This window comes from Scyliorhinus torazame, chromosome 20 (assembly GCF_047496885.1).
Source record: "Scyliorhinus torazame isolate Kashiwa2021f chromosome 20, sScyTor2.1, whole genome shotgun sequence".
NCBI lineage: Eukaryota > Metazoa > Chordata > Chondrichthyes > Carcharhiniformes > Scyliorhinidae > Scyliorhinus > Scyliorhinus torazame.
This window is the reverse complement of record NC_092726.1, coordinates 13649655-13665419: the sequence shown is the minus strand read 5'-3', so window position 1 is coordinate 13665419 and position 15765 is coordinate 13649655. Positions and strand designations below refer to the sequence as shown.

Here is a 15765-nt window from a genome sequence, read left to right as displayed (position 1 = left end):
CTGCCAGACCTGCAGAGATTTTCCAGAATTTTCTCTTTTGTTACGGATTCCAGCATCCGCAGTAATTTGCTTTTATACGTTAAGCGAGCTGGCCTGTAGTTTCCTGATTTCTGCCTCCCTCCCTTTTCGGGTAAAGGACTTACTTATGTTCACTATTTGCCAATCTAATGGGGCCTTTCCCAAATATAGGGAATTTTGGAAACTTAAAACCAATGCATCAACTGTCTCACTCGCCATTTCTTTTAAGAACTAAGGATGAAGTCTTGGCACCCGGAACTTGTCAGCCCGCAATGCCATTTTCCTGGTGGTTCTAATTTTCTTGAGTTCCTCCTTCCCTTAATTTTTAGCTGTTTCTGGGATGTTGCTTGTATTCTCTATAGTGCATATTACCTGTTCAATTAATCTGCTATCTCCTTATTTTCTATTATTAATTCCCCAGTTTCACTTTTTGTAGGACTGACGGTCACTTAGTTAACACTTTCCTTTTATCAATATCTATAGAAACTCTTATTATCTGTCTGTATATTTCTAGCCAGCTGTCTCTCAGACTCAAATTTTTCTCTCCATAATCTTTTATTCATTCTTTGCTGCTTCCTACATCCTAGTTTCTTAAACTTAGGTCATTCCTCTTTATTGTGCAAATACTTTAGTTTTGTCATTTTATTATATTTGTAACTTCCAGCCGAATCTGCTGATTTACTCTTAGGTTTGTACACACTGTCCCATCCTGTCACGGTTTGTTTATCCTTTCCCACACTTATAATAATAATAATTGCTCATTGTCACAAGTAGGCTTCAATGAAGTTACTGTGAAAAGCCCCTAGTCGCCACATTTCGATGCCTGTTCGGGGAGGCCGATACGGGAATTGAACCCACGCTGTTGGCATTTTTCTGCATTGCAAGCCAGCTATTTAGCCCACTGTGCTGAACCAGCCCCTTTCTCTCTTGCCTTATCTCTACTCTTTGATTTACATTGGGGGCGATTCTCTGAGCCCCGTGCCGCGCCGGAGAATCACTAAAACCGCGCCACGACGCCACGATGCCGGTGCGCGATTCTCCGAGGTGCAGAAAATCGGCGCCATTTGCGCCGGTGCGTTTGGCGCGGTGCCGGCCGCAGGCCGCTGGAATTGGTGGGGCTGCCGATTCTCTGGCCCGGATGGGCTGAGCGGCCGCGCGGATACGACAGAGTCCCGCCGGCGCCGTTCACCCCTGGTCGCAGCCGGCGGGAACTCTGCGCGAACAGTCGGAGGGCAACCTGTGGGGGGTGGGTGGGGGGGAAGGGGGGGCTCCTTCACCGGGGGGGGGCCTCCGATGGGGTCTGGCCCGCGATCGGGGCCCACCAATTGGCGGGCCGGCCTCTCTCCTCTTCCCCCCCCCCCGGGCCTACTTCCCTGCGTGGCCGGCCCCTGAACACTGACGCCATGTTGAGTCGGGGCCAGCGCGCTAAAGAAGTCCCCCGCGCATGCGCAAGTTGGTGCGGCCCAACTGCTCATGCGTGGGTTGGTGCAGCGCCCATTTGGCACCAGGAAAGGAGGCTGGAGCCATCGCTGTGCTGGCCCCATGTGGGGGACAGAATAGGTCGTACCCGGGCCCTGTTCGCGCCGTCGTGAAATGTGGCGGCGTTCACGACGGTGCGAACATTTGGGCTCCATTTGGGAGAATCGCCCCCCATATCTTTCCAGATTTGATCCCTTGCTCCCCACAAATTAGTTTAATTCCCTCTCTACTTCCCTAGTTATGCAACTCACGAGAACACTGGTCCCAGCATCGTTCAGGGATAGACCATCGCAATGGCACAGCCCCTACTTTCCCCACTGCTGGTGCCGGTGACAGTGCCCCATGAACCAGAACCCACTTATCCCACACCAGTCTTTGAGTCACGCATTAATCTCTCTCATTTTATTTACCCTATGCCAATTTGCATGTGGCTCAGGTCGGAATCTGGAGATCATTACTTTCGAGGTTCTGCTTTATTGCCTAGCTTCTCCTACTCTCTACATAGAACCTCTTTCCTCGCCTGACCTATGTCATCGGTATCTACATGGACCATGACCACTGGACCCTCACCCTTCAGCTGCAGTTCCTCTCCATCCTTGAGCAGATATCCCAAACCCTGGCACAGGGCAAGCAACACAGCCTACTAAATTCATGCACTGCGGAGAACAATTTTGATCCCCTTGACAATGCTGTCTCCTATCACGACTACATTCTTCTTCGCTCCCTCAACTGGAATGGCATCCTTCACCATAGTTCCGTGGTCAGTCTGCTCATCCACCGTGCAGCCCTCTCCTCATCCACACAGGTGACAAAAACCCAATACCTGATGGACAAAATCAGGGGCTGAAGCTCCTCCATCTTACCTGCCTGACTTTTAGTCACATCCTCCTGTACCTGGCCATTGACCAACTCTATAATTCTGCCTAATCTAATGTGAGTGGCTGCATCCTGGAATAAAGTGGTCAGGCAACTCTCCCCTTTCTGATGCACTGCAATGCCTGCAACCCAGACTTCAGCTCAGCAACTCATGATCAAAGTTGCCGAAGCTGCAGACACTTTCTGTAGATATGGTTATTCGGGATTGCAGTACATTCCACAGATCCCATGTGCTGCAGTGACAGCACAGCACCAGCCCTGCCATTTCTGTCCAACCTTTTCACTTAATTATTGGTTTAAGTAATAAATTACACAGACAATAGAAAGTTGCTTTCACCGAGCTTGGAGATGAGGAAGGAAACTCACCAACAACTGGAGGATTTCCCCTCTAATTCCCACCTGAACTAAATTCCCAACTCCTCACTCAATCTATATTTCATTTGGCATAGTTTGGTCCCTTTCTGTTTGCATGAATCCTGCATCTTTTTAAAAAATTCATTCATGGGATATGCACATCGCTAACTCGGCCAGCATTTATTGCTCATCCGCAACATATCAGCAACTTGAGATCTTTGCAAATTACTGGAAGCTGGATTAAGCTTTCTGAGTGGTCCACAAAGCTTTATGATAAGCAGCTAAACAGTTTGAAAAGACTAAAAGGTTGGACACCTGTGCTTGAGACTGTTTGGTGAGATAAATGCCCCACCAGCTCTGTTCCCTGAGAAATTATCTAGGTGAAGAATGGATTCAGCCAAAGTGTCCCCTGGCTCTGTAATTCTCTCGGATTTTTGGAGTGTAATCTAAGAGACATGCAGTGAAGAAATTACATTTCATGTCCCCTTCCATTTGCAGACCCTGTTTGATCCACTTTCAGGATTCTATCCGCTACAGACAAAGGTAGCAGATTTAAAAAAGGGATCCAGTGAGAAACAATTATTCAAACATTCTGAAAGGTTACAGTGAAACTCCTTGAAAATGGTTCAATCAAAGATCATCAGCACCTTCTAAACCATTGCTCTGGTGTACAATGAAGCCCATACAAGTTAGAGTCAATACTCTGTCTTTGTTCCTACAGCACAATATGATGAAAGTGAATTGAATGCCTGATCTGTACTCATATGTTTGCAACTTACCTTGGCTGTTGCCCTGTGCAGACTCTGAGATGCTGACTCCCAGCTGACTGCCATAGGTGTTCATCCTCATCATGCTGCTGTGGCTGGGAGTGTTGGAGAGAGTAGGAAGCTGGCTGGGGGTCCGAGGCACACTGTACAGAGCTTCTGCAATATCGGCTGCTCGCTTCAGGATGATTTCCTGTAGAACATAAGAAATCTTACGAAATGGAAAAGGCCATTAAGCCTGAATCATGACACCATATCCTACTTTAATTCATTCCTTCCTGGACATAAAAACTATGGATTTATTTTTACATGCAGGTACCTGTGTCCTTTCCTCCTAAAATCATGAGGCTTTTAAAACCCAAGCATTGTGTTTATCTAATTTAATTTCACTGTGCTTGCATTATGAGCCTTGGTCCCTCACCTAGAATGCGAATTAAAATACCGTCAATTAAGGACAGTTCTGAGCCTCACCTCCTGATCTTCTGACCATCTCCCTTAAAAACCCGTTGTCTGGAAATGCATTTAATTGCCTTTGAGCTACTTCTGCTCTCACCTCAACTGGCTTCCTTTTTTGGAAGCCTCAGGCGATTTCTCCACTCTAATTTTCCAGCATCACTATCCCAAAGATGCTGATTCTTGTGGTAGTACAGTTCCAATGGCTTTTCTTATTCTCTGTTATCCCACCCAGTTCATTCTTCGTGTGTGAGCACCAACAATGAGCGTTGTCAGGCTTCTCAGATGTAGAGCACTATGGGCAAACACTTCTGACCTTGCCCACTATGTTACAAGATCACTTTCTGAATATTCTTCTCTAATCCAAAGGCATTGAAAGTAACTGTTGTCCCCATCCCTAACCAACATCCTCATTCCCCAGTACCAACTAACTTAACACGTAATGGGATTCAACCTGGGACCTCTCTGGTCAGAATGGGTTGGTACCAGTTCAGGCCACTTTAAAGAAGTTAAGATTATTTTTTTCTGACAGTTCTTTTGGTTCTGTTGTGAAGTGGGTGCTACATTTTGAAAGTTGTTTGCAAATCTATCCAGTCAATTGTGAAGATGTGGTGTAACTCCGATTATGGAGGCATCACTCCCAGGGTCATTATGCAATGTCATCAGATCTCTCCATGTTTTAATTTCACCCCACCCCACACTTTTAAATTTTACTTTTTTACTCATTTCACCTCTTTTAACTTTTTTCTTGCAAGTTAAAAATCTTCAACTTGTTTTTGAACCGTTGGAGCACTGAAACCCGGTAAAAAAAATGCCTTTGAGATATTGCCATTCAGTAGTTGAAGAACGGTTCACAGGGATAAATACTTGGCTGAGTGCAGCACTGAAATCATTCACACCTATGTCAAGTGGGAAGGAAAGGCGAGTGAAACAGACACATAAACATGCCACTGACACATAGAAGCAACCAGAATAAATCAACAACAAATCTGCCTTCCACTTTGAGCAGTCCTAAACTGTAGCTCAATCAGTGCAATTGTTCCTGTATTGTTCCTTCAGTCCACCAATGGAAACAATTTGGCAATGAATCAGCAACCCATTTTCAAACATGTTGCCGCTTTTTATGGTTGCAGTGAAATTGCTTTTGTTATTTTCACATTTCTCTGGATACTTCCTGATGGATCTTTGAACATCTGGATAGCTTGGGCTACACTGAGTGATACAGACAAGATACATTCCAGGGTTAATCACTGAGTCATTTATTTAATCCCAGAGTGTTACGAAGACGCTGTGTCTGGCCTCAGCACCCATGCACAGTCCAGTGGTGGAACAGAAAAATCACCCACTAGCTCTTCTCTTGGTCATAATCACGCACCCCTGGGTGAGGTATCAGAATACAGAAGAGCGAAACTAAATATCGAAGAAAAACATTAGTTATTCAGCATCCTCACAAAGAATCCAACTCCAAAACCCATCAGGTTTGTCAGATTTTCTCTCCGTGTCTGCGTGGGTTTCACCCCCACAACACAAAGATGTGTTGATTAGGTGGATTGGCCAAGTTAAATTGCCCCTTAATTGAAATTAAAAAAATAATTGGGTACTCTAAATTTATTTTTAGAAAGTTTGTCAGAATCTCTCCTGGAATGATTTCTGCACTCCATTTCCAATGAAGGATAGGGTAGTCATCACTTACAAGATCAGCACAGATTAAGACAACATTAAAACCCATTCTGTCACCATAAAATAGTGAGAATTGCTCCTTCTGACAGTATGAATGAGCTGGTACACGAACAAACTGCTCAGTACAAGAAGTGCCATTCTGGAATCAGGGGCGGGATTCTCCGACCCCCTGCCGGGTCGGAGAATCGCTGGGGGCTGGCGTGAATCCCGCCCCCGCCGTGTCCCGAAGTCTCCGCCACCAGAGATTCGGCGGGGGCGGGAATCGCGCCGGTCGGCGGGCCCACCCGCGCCGATTCTCCGGCCCGTGATGGGCCGAAGTCCCGCTGCTGGAATGCCTGTCCTGCCGGCGTGAATCGAACCACCTTTTGAACGGTGGGACAAGGCGGCGCGGGCGGGCTCCGGGGTCCTGGGGGGGGGGTCGTGGGGCGATCTGGCCCCGGGGGGTGCCCCCATGGTTGCCTGGCTCGCGATCGGGGCCCACCGATCCATGGGCAGGCCTGTGCCGTGGGTGCACTCTTTTTCTTCCGCCTTCGCCATTGTCTTCCCTATGGCGGAGGCGGAAGAGACCCCCCTCCCCTGCGCATGCGCGGGGATGACGTCAGCAGTCGCTGACGCTCCCACGCATGCATGGACCCGCGTTGCTCGGCGAAGACCATTCAGCCCCAGCTGGCGTGGCGCCAAAGGCCTTTCCCGCCAGCCGATGGAGCGGAAACCGCTCCGGCGCGGGCCTAGCCCCTCAAGGTGAGGGTTTGGCCCCTAAACGTTCAGAGACTTCCGTACCTTTGGGGCGGCCCGACGCCGGAGTGGTTCCCGCCACTCCATCACGCCGGGACCCCCCGCCCCGCCGGGTAGGGGAGAATCCCGCCCCAGGCCTGAAACCACAAACCTAAAATCATCTGGACTGAAGCCTAAGATGACACTTGTGCAATGCCAAGCCATTCAGCTGAGCTCGTGAATAGAGGCAGCTACCGGTGCGTGAATCACACATTAGCTTTTGCAAATTCTGGAATGTTGGTATGGTTTGTCTTTGTTAACAATCAATTTGTTATGGTTGACTTGGTGGTCTTTTGGTCCCTGGTAAACTGACTGTTGTTCAAAACTGGATAAGTTTGTGCTGAGGTAGTTGCTTTCAGCTGGGACCAACATTTGGGTTCTGCAGTTGGGCTCAGTCGGACAGAGCAGGACAAAGAAGCCATGATTTCCTTGACTTCTGATCAGCACTTGCAAACAAATATGTGTGAATATTAGCTGGAGGAACTGCAGCTCAGTTGGTTACTCACTGATTGATAAGAATGATCTGTTGGGCGAGGTACCAGAGGACTGCAGGCACTTGTGGAGTGGATCCCAGCTGGTATTAGGGGGGGAGGAAATTGGGAAAGAGCACTTTCTGAGGTTTGCGACTCACTGATGTCAAATGACTTTTAATTGAGCTGAATGGCCTGATTCTGTGATGCACGTTTTATATAATTTCTGTATTTCTCTGCTGTACATTCAAGTAATTCAAGTGTCGCAATCCAGGGGATCGGAAGGTGGAACACAGGAAAGGTCACCTTTCATTTCCATATTTTCACTCAGATAAGCAAAGTATTAGATAGTTAGCTGCAGAATGAAGCTTCTTTGACAAATCAGTGCAGTCTTCTACAGGAGTTATGTGCTTTCCAGAATGAACAAAGGCAGTTTTATTTGTCTTTTCAATGTTTACCCAGGGCACTTGATGACCGCATAATCAAGTATTGAAAAACTAAACGTTACAAATTGCAGATGTTAAAAAACAGTTAATCAAGTTGTTGTTCTTGCTTTCTCAAATGTGTACTAAATGCTCCTTAGGCGTCTGGGATGGAATTTTCCATTCCGGAACCAAGTCCCATGGCGGGGGCGGGAATAAAGAATGTTTCCTGCTGCAGAGGCCGGTGGGAATTTGTGCCAAATCGCATGATGCTGGCCTCATTAATTATGCAGTCAGTGGTTTCCCGACGTTGCTGGTGGTGGAGTGGGCTGGATGGCATGTGCCCCACCATCACATCCAGATAAAGTGGTGCCAACATGTGACGTATCAAGGGCTCCATGGGGAGGGTGGGGGATGCAGTGGAGGACCTGGTCCAGCGGAATGCCTAGTTTCTGCTGAGGTGTGCACAGACCTGCACTTCATCCATGAAGCCATGGCCTTTTGTAGTGGCTATGCGCAAGGGTTTGGGGCACCTCAATCTCCCTTTGGTGCCTCTTCCCCTCTATGAGGAGCCCTTGGTCACCCAGAAAGAGGAGGGATGGCTGTTGAACACACCTGGGACTTCCATTCAGGACTCACTTGAAGGTGCCTGGCCCTTCGGAATCCTCCTTGCCTTTGACCCCTTCAGCTTCATTCTCTGTGACCGCAGAGATAGCAGCTGCCCCACAGCAGGAGAACCCTTGGGGTGGCCAGAGGACAACTGCCAAGGTCATCCATCTGAGCACAGCAAACTGATCAGCGGTTGCCTCCACCCCTGTTGCTGATGTCCAGTGAGCACCAAGAAGAAGTAGTAGGGAACACAAGGTTTCACATATGGTGCAAGGGTTAACATGATTGTTAACTTCATGACAATTCGGTAAATATAGTCCATTTGCGTTTTACTGAGGTCTGTTGTGGTTTATTTGTGATCTAGCCCCTAAGGCACCCTCATCACCCAACCATTATCTTCTGAGGGGCAGCTCAGGTTGGATCTATGTCTCCCGGAATCCTGCATACACAGGAAAGCAAAGGTATTTTCCCTTGCGAGCCATGTGCAAGAGGCCTCCTGGCGAGCTGACCCTTTGTCTTTCACACACCCATCTGTCCCAATGCTGGAGCATTTTAAATATTAGAGGCTGGGGTTCCCTGTCAGTTGTCCAGCTGAGCTGATCTGCATCTCTACTACCCCCGAAGACCCAACTCCCATGCAGCAGCTCATGATCGCCACCACAAGGCTCTGCATAGTTTGCAGCAGCCATGGTTTTTGTGACTTTCACAGTCGAGTTCAATACCTTTACCTCGCTACCGCTGTCACCCACACCCTCCCCGCCCATAAACATTGACCAGCCCCCCACAGGTGCAACATTTAATTTTCCTATGATTACTCTTCAATCCATGCCCATGACAGGATAAAGCACACATTCATACTACATTATCCCCCCCCCCCCCCCCCCCACACCTCCCCACGGTTAAACCTGCCACAGAGAGTGTGGAAAATTCTGCCCCTAATTTCAGATTCCTGCTGTGACAATGTTGCAGATTAAAAATGATTAAAGATAAAGATAGGTTATTCAAATGTGCCAGGTTCACCGCTCCACATGGAGACTGGACAAGGTCCTCCTTGCCGTTAAGGATATCACAAGCCATCTACAGGAATGTAACCAGCAACCAGAATGGGGAGGTCTCACCCTTCGCATACTGGGAGGCGCTGAAGGCCATGATAAGAGGGGAAATTATTGCGTACAAGGCGCTCTAGGATAGGGAGGAGAGGGCGGCTAGACAACAGCTGGTTGACTCCATACTGAGGTGGATCGGTGGTATTCCAAGGTCCCGACCGTGGAACTACTGGCAGAGAGGAAAAAGCGACAAATGGACTTTGACTTGCTCTCCACTGGGAAAACAGTGCACCAGCTCCGTCAGACACGGGGTCCGATTATGAGCATGGAGACAAAGCCAGCTGCCTACTAGCTCACCAGCTGAGAAAGCAGGCAGCCACGAGGGAAATCGCTCAGGTTAAGGACAGGAGCTGCAAACTAGTCACAGCGCCAGGTCAATGAAGCCTTTGCAACCTTCCACCGAGAGTTGTATATCTCCGAGCCCCCGGAGAGCGACCCAAAGATGAGGCAGTTCCTCGGGGGACTAGATATGCCAGCCATGAGTAAGACTGGAGATTGGGAGTGGAAGCACCATTAGAATTGAGGAGTGATGGAGGAGGAACAGAGAGTTATAGAGTCTCACTCTCTGCGGATGACCTGCTCTTCCACATCTGAACTCCCCTGGCCAGCATAGAAGAATACTGAAACTCCTGAAGGAGTTCGGAGCATTCTCCAGTTACAAACCTGAGCAAGAGCGAAATCTTCCCTGTGAACCCACAGATGGGGAGGAGCAGAGCTGGGGAGACTGTTGTTTAAACTGGCCCACACCAAATTCCGTTTCCTGGGGATCCAAATAGTCCATGGCTGGACACAGATCCACAAGTAGAACCTGACAAGTCTGGTTGGGGGAGTTAAAAAGGACCTGCAGGGATGGGGCTCACTCGTACTCTCTCTGGCAGGGAGAGTGGAGACGATCAAGATGAATGTGCTGCCCAGGTTCCTCTTCCTGTTCAGATCCCTGGGATCTGATGGGGGGGAAAAGAGCCCGAGGATTAGGAAGAAGGTCCAGCAAAGGAGGAGGAATATGGGAGGTCTGGCCCTCCTGAACCTCCAGTTCTACCAGTGGGTGGCCACCGCAGAAAGAGTACAGGTTGGTTCAAGGAACCTGGAGCGGAGTGGGTGAGGGTGGAGGAGCGTTCCTATGCAGGGACATCCCTCTGAGCACTCGCCCCAATTGCACTCCCATCACCCCTGGCCATTTATGTGAAAAGCCCAGTAGTAAGCCATGCTCCGAACGTGGAACAAAATGAGATAGCACTTTGGACTGAAATGTCCACCATGGCTCCATCTGCAATCATCACAGGTTCAGTCCCTCAACAATGGCAGCCTCCTTCAAATGGTGGAGCGAGGACGGGGGGGACACTGACGGCTAGGTACTTGTACACAGACGTGGAGTAGCAGCCCTGGGGGAACTCACAGAGAAATTCCAACTTCCAAGAGGGAATGACCTAAAGTACGTACAGATCAAAAACTTCCTCTGCAAGGAAACGACGAAGTGCCCCCAGAGAACAGGACATGCACTCCTAGAACTAGGAGAGGGGAACCATGCGGACATTGATGGATGACTGTTAGAGGAGGTACGCTCATCTCTGGACGAAACATATAAAAAGTGGGAGGAAGAACGAGGCAGGGATATAGGAGGAGCACTCAGGATTGAAACACTGCACAGGGCAAACTTCACCTCCAAGTGCGCAGGGCTGAGCCTAATGCAACTAAAGGTGGTGCATAGGGCGTATCTAACTAGAACATGAATGAGCGTGTTCTTCCCAGAGATGGAGGACAAGTATGAGCAGTGCCAGGGAGGCTCAGCCAACCACACACACGTGTTCTTGTCTTGCCCGCGACTTGTCGAGTACTGGACATCCTTCTTCGAGGCCATGTCCAGGGTTGTTGGGGTGAGGGTAGAGTCGTGCCCACAAGTGGCGGTGTTCAAGATATTAGAGCAGCCAGAGCTCTTCATGAGAAGGCGGACTGGGGGCTGATGCCCTAGCCTCTGCCTCCCTGATCGCCTGCCAGAGACTCCTGCTCGGCAGGTGATCAGCTGTCCAACTTGGTGGAATTTCTCCGCTGGAGAGCTCAAAGTATGCCATCCGTGGGTTGGAGGAGCTTCCACGGGACATGGAGCCTGTTCATCAACTTGTTTCAAGACCTGCTTGTAACCAGCAACCAATAAAGTAAGGAGGAGGGGGGTGGGGAGGGGAGGTGGAGACGACACAGAATAAATCACGGAATAAGGAAGAGAAAGGAAGGGAGAGCAGAGCGTGGGAAGAAGAACTTGGGCCAGGTAGAGGAGAAGATAACCGCAAGGGTCAGGTTGCTGGTAAATTACTGCCTGAACCACACTGTATGTAAATATGGGTTTTGGTCTTGCCTTGCCATGTAAAGCTTGCAATGAAATGTGAGAAACCTGAATAAAAACATTAGGTGGGTTTGAAGATTCTTAAAAAGCAAATGGTTTGTCAACAAATTTTCATTTTCCAGCTTGCTTCACTCTGACTCAAAAATGTACCATTTTGCATTATTAATATATATTATCTTGTATCGTACATCGTATGTATATTCTTGTGATGCCCTGACTCCATCTGATTGACTGCCCTTTTGTCTGAAGGGAGTTGTCGCAAATATTTTGCTGTACCTGATTATTTGGTGGTCCTCCATACAAGGCCTCAACAAGATCTGCTGCTCTTTTCAGTAACATCTCCTGTGGGACAAAACAGTCAATTAAGGTCTCATACAAATCCATGAAAGGACCACTATCCTTAACTTAAGCCACAAAGTTTCTCAGAATGACTAAACATGTTAATAATAGTGGGTACTTGACGACTGTTATGCCATGCCAGTATTTCTTGGGGTTGTGAGTTGGAGCTTTTGGCCTTCATGCTCGACTCTATTGCTTCCCTCTGTTGACCCTGGCTTGCATTCACCGGAAGAGAGAAAGATTTTTTATTTTAATGAGATTTATGGACCACAAAAGTATGTTGCTTGTGGCCGGGCATTATTCTCATCCACATGAACTGTAGATCGCAGTGAAGAGCTGACACAAGCCATCTTGTTCAACCATCTCACCTTTGAAAGACAGACCCAGAGAGTCAAAGAACAGCATCTGGTAAACTGTGAGCTACCCTTCTGATGGCGTAAAAGTAGGTCACAAGAGACACACCAAACAGGGCTGCTAATTGAACATGCTGAAGCAAAAAGGCTTTGTGTCACAGAATCGTAAAAATTGCCTGCTTAACTGTGCTGCTGCTAAAGCTACCTACTCTGGTCCCATCTTTATGCTCTTTCTCTTTATCCTTTCATATGATATGTCAAATGCATATTTATTTACTCTCCAGAAAGCTATGATTGACTTGCAATGATAGATTTTTTATTCTAGAAACCCCTTAGTGAAAAACCTTACTCTCATTTTCTCATTATGGCTCTCGGACAGAAATGGAAGATTATAACCCCATGTTACCCATTCAGCAACCAGTGAGAATAACTTCTCACTTTTTAAAAATGTATTCGTTCAGGAGATTTAGACATGTCTGACTTGGCCATCATTTATTGCCTATCCCTAACTGTCCTTGAGAAGGTGGTGGACAGTTGTCTTCTTGAACGACTGCAGTCCATATGGTGTAGGTACACCCACAGTACTATTGGGCAGGGAATTCCAGGATTTTGGCCCAGCAACAGTGAAGGAATGATGAAATAATTCCAAGTCAGGATGGTGTGTGGCTTGGAGAGGAACTTGCAGGTGGTGGTGTTCCGATCCATCTACTGCACTTGTCTTTCTAGATGCCAGAGGTTGCAGGTTTGCAAGCTGCTGTTCAGTGCTTGGTGAGTTGCTGCAGTGTATCTTGTAGATGGTACACACTGCTGTCACTGCATCGATGATGGAGGGACTGCATGTTTAAGGTCGTGGATGGGGTGCCAATCAAGCGGGATTCTTTCTCAAACTCTTTCATACTTTTTAGCACTTTGGTTATAGTGTCTTTGCCAGCTTGACTCACATCCCATGGGAGAATTTCAAAAAATGACTTATTCCAGTGAATACAACCCTCGATTTTCAATTCTCTAATTATAACAATGGGACAGGTGGTATTGCCCTGATGCTTCACTGTGAGAACCATTGCTCCTGAGATTCTCCATGTAAACCCAAATAAGCTAAACTTATTCCATAACCTGAGTTCTGCATATTTACAAGCTCTTGTTATGCTCCCCCACTTATTGCATGGTATTCTGAAAGTCAGGGATAGAACAATGAGTGTCAGGAACAGCTGACCGCTCTCATGGTGTCCTGATGCCAAAATAACTTGTTCAGAGTTCAATTACCCCTTTCATTCATTGACCATTTGAGAAGAAACAGTGAAGGAGGAAAGGTGACAGGACAGAGGACAGAGACGGCCATTGTAAAGGCAAATAATCTAATTTCATGGTGCAGGCGTCCTTGAATTACCCATTCTAAATACATCTGGAGTGGACACCTGATTTTACGAAGAACTGAGAACAGCTATAGCACAGAAACAGGCCATTCAGCACAGCAGGTCAAGGTCAGTGTCACAAGTCTCTGGCCAAAATTCTTCATCTAAACGCCATTAACACATCCTTTTAATTTTCATTACAACACAGCCCGCAAAAAACGTTGGTAATTGCACTGGCTTTTAATGCCACCAATGGATTCTCATGCTTAGCAGCTCCCTAAGATGAGCAGTGAGTGCCTAATGCACTCCAGTGCTGTGAATTCCAAGTGCTGAATTGTCACTCCCTCTCATACCTGCTTTTTCAAAAATAATTAAGAATTGTGTATGTTGCAGGTAGCCTTGAATTGTCTTGAGAGTGTGGTGATTGGCCATTTTTTGGCAACTGAATGTCTTGCTTGACCATATTGGAGGGCACTGAAGAGAGTTTGTAGTCACACACAGGGCAGGATAGGTAAGAACAGTAGATTGCCTTCCTCAAAGGATATTATTAAACCAGATGGCAATCCAGTCATTTCATGGGCCTGAATTTTTCATTCTCCCACCAGTGGGTTTTTAGGTTGGGGTGGGAGAGCGGGATATTGAAAGAACGGGATTCCCTCTGGTTCCTGCCCGCCCTATTCTCACAATGATTTTATGCTGAGGAGGCAGGTCCACGGATGGGCAGCCTGCCATTTCCCAAGTTTGACCATTAAAGTGGCCAATTATTGGTTACTTAAGAGCCATTTCCCACTCAGCCTTAATTTTGAGGCTGGCGGGAGAATTTACCTGCGTGCGGGCAGCCCGAAAATGAAGTTGCTTAGATCTGAGATGTGATGGAGGGCAGGGAGGTGGTGGGGTTGTGGGGGGACATCTCCATCTGAACTCCCCATCTGAGTTTAGCTGCCATCCCTAAAGGTCTGGTGGCTGCTTGTCCCCTGAGCTTCTCCCCCAAAATCCTAAACACTCACCCTCCACTACCTCACCCCAGGATTCCCTGTCCCGGGACCCCAATACTTACCGATCCCAGGACTTGGGCATTGGCATGGCAAAGCATTTCCTCTTCTGTACGCTGCAATCTGACTGACCAGCAGCTCTCTGAGGCAGACTTCCTCCTGGGTGATGGGGGCTGGTGGGGCGAAGTTCTGCCTGCAGCCAATTAAGTCATTCAAGTGTGAAATGTCTGCGGGGCAGTCAGAGTCAGCCAGGCAGGGGAACCTTGCCATCCAAAATATTCAGTCCTTGGCCACTATTGCTGATATTATCTTTTTCTTTCAGATTTGCTTAATCAACTAAATTTAAATTCCCTCATTGCTAGGGTGGTGTTTGAACTCATGTCTTCAGATCAGTACCCTCTGGATTATTAATCCAGCAATGAAGCCACTGTGCTGAACGGTTTCCAGGATTCCAATATTTTACATGGAATTTGAGAAAGGAAAATTTTTGTTGAAGTTAACAGCTTCGAGGAAAGCAAGTTCATTCACCAGCTGTTGCTTTATCAGTGAACTGCCAAACACAGTGTAATAAATCCCATACTGCATAGTGTCTGCGCTTTGGTATTTGATGTCCTTGTAAACTTTGTATGCCAACTTTACCCACAGACATTGCTAAATAGAAGCAGTGATTCACCACAGTTTAACTGCACATGTGTTAAAGGTTCAGTTTGAAAGCCACACTGCACACCCAGGTTTTGGAGTGATATAACCAGCTAACTATGCCAGACCATCTGATAGATTTCTCACAGCACCTTAAGTGATGACACCATGAAAGAATTCAAAGGTTCTTTGCAGGGAAAAATACATGTGAAACATTTGGCAACATTTACAATGTGAGCAGGTCTAATTATTCAATTTTCTGATGTTCTGGCAACAAATCTTGAAATCTATTGAGTAAGAACTGTCCAGAGTGCTGAAGCAGCCAGGTGCGGGTTGTCAAGGCCCCCTTATTAGGTTTTATGATTTAAAAAGGCCCTTTCTCCATCTGAATTTGAAATTGACGGTTTATTTGTAACAGTGAACTGTCGTAAAATGCACGTCATCCTTTCTTTCAACCCTTCTTTAGCCCTCTGGTTTGAAGCTGTTCTGAAGTCAATGCTCTTTGATTGAATCCTCTCCGAGACTGTATTACAGTGTGAAACTGATATTTAGGGTTTCTGATATTGAGGATATATACTTCTTTTTATGGAAAAAAAAACAATGGAAAGGAAGAGGAGAACTAAAAGAAGAGCCTGCAACTGAAAAATGCCTGAACCAAGCATCAAAATTGTCAATGAGAAAATAAAATTTGAAACCTGACTAAGTATGGAATGGGAAAAGTGCCACTTGATATGTCAAGTCTATTCC

The 15765-nt window shown here is 47.2% G+C and overlaps 1 protein-coding gene across 9 annotated transcripts in view; it reads right to left on the bottom strand.

Annotated features, from left to right (window-relative positions):
- LOC140396875 (transcription factor COE2) overlaps positions 1-15765 on the bottom strand; it is a 341293-nt gene that overhangs the window by 37277 nt on the left and 288251 nt on the right. For 7 of the 9 annotated variants that reach the window (XM_072485679.1, XM_072485681.1, XM_072485680.1 and 4 more), the window contains 2 exons: positions 11620-11685; positions 3507-3702 (listed from right to left, as the gene is read on the bottom strand). In XM_072485679.1, coding sequence (XP_072341780.1) covers positions 3507-3702; positions 11620-11685 — 262 coding nt within the window. The remainder of the gene's footprint in view (positions 1-3506; positions 3703-11619; positions 11686-15765) is intronic. The other 2 variants (XM_072485677.1, XM_072485684.1) reach the window with 1 other exon arrangement.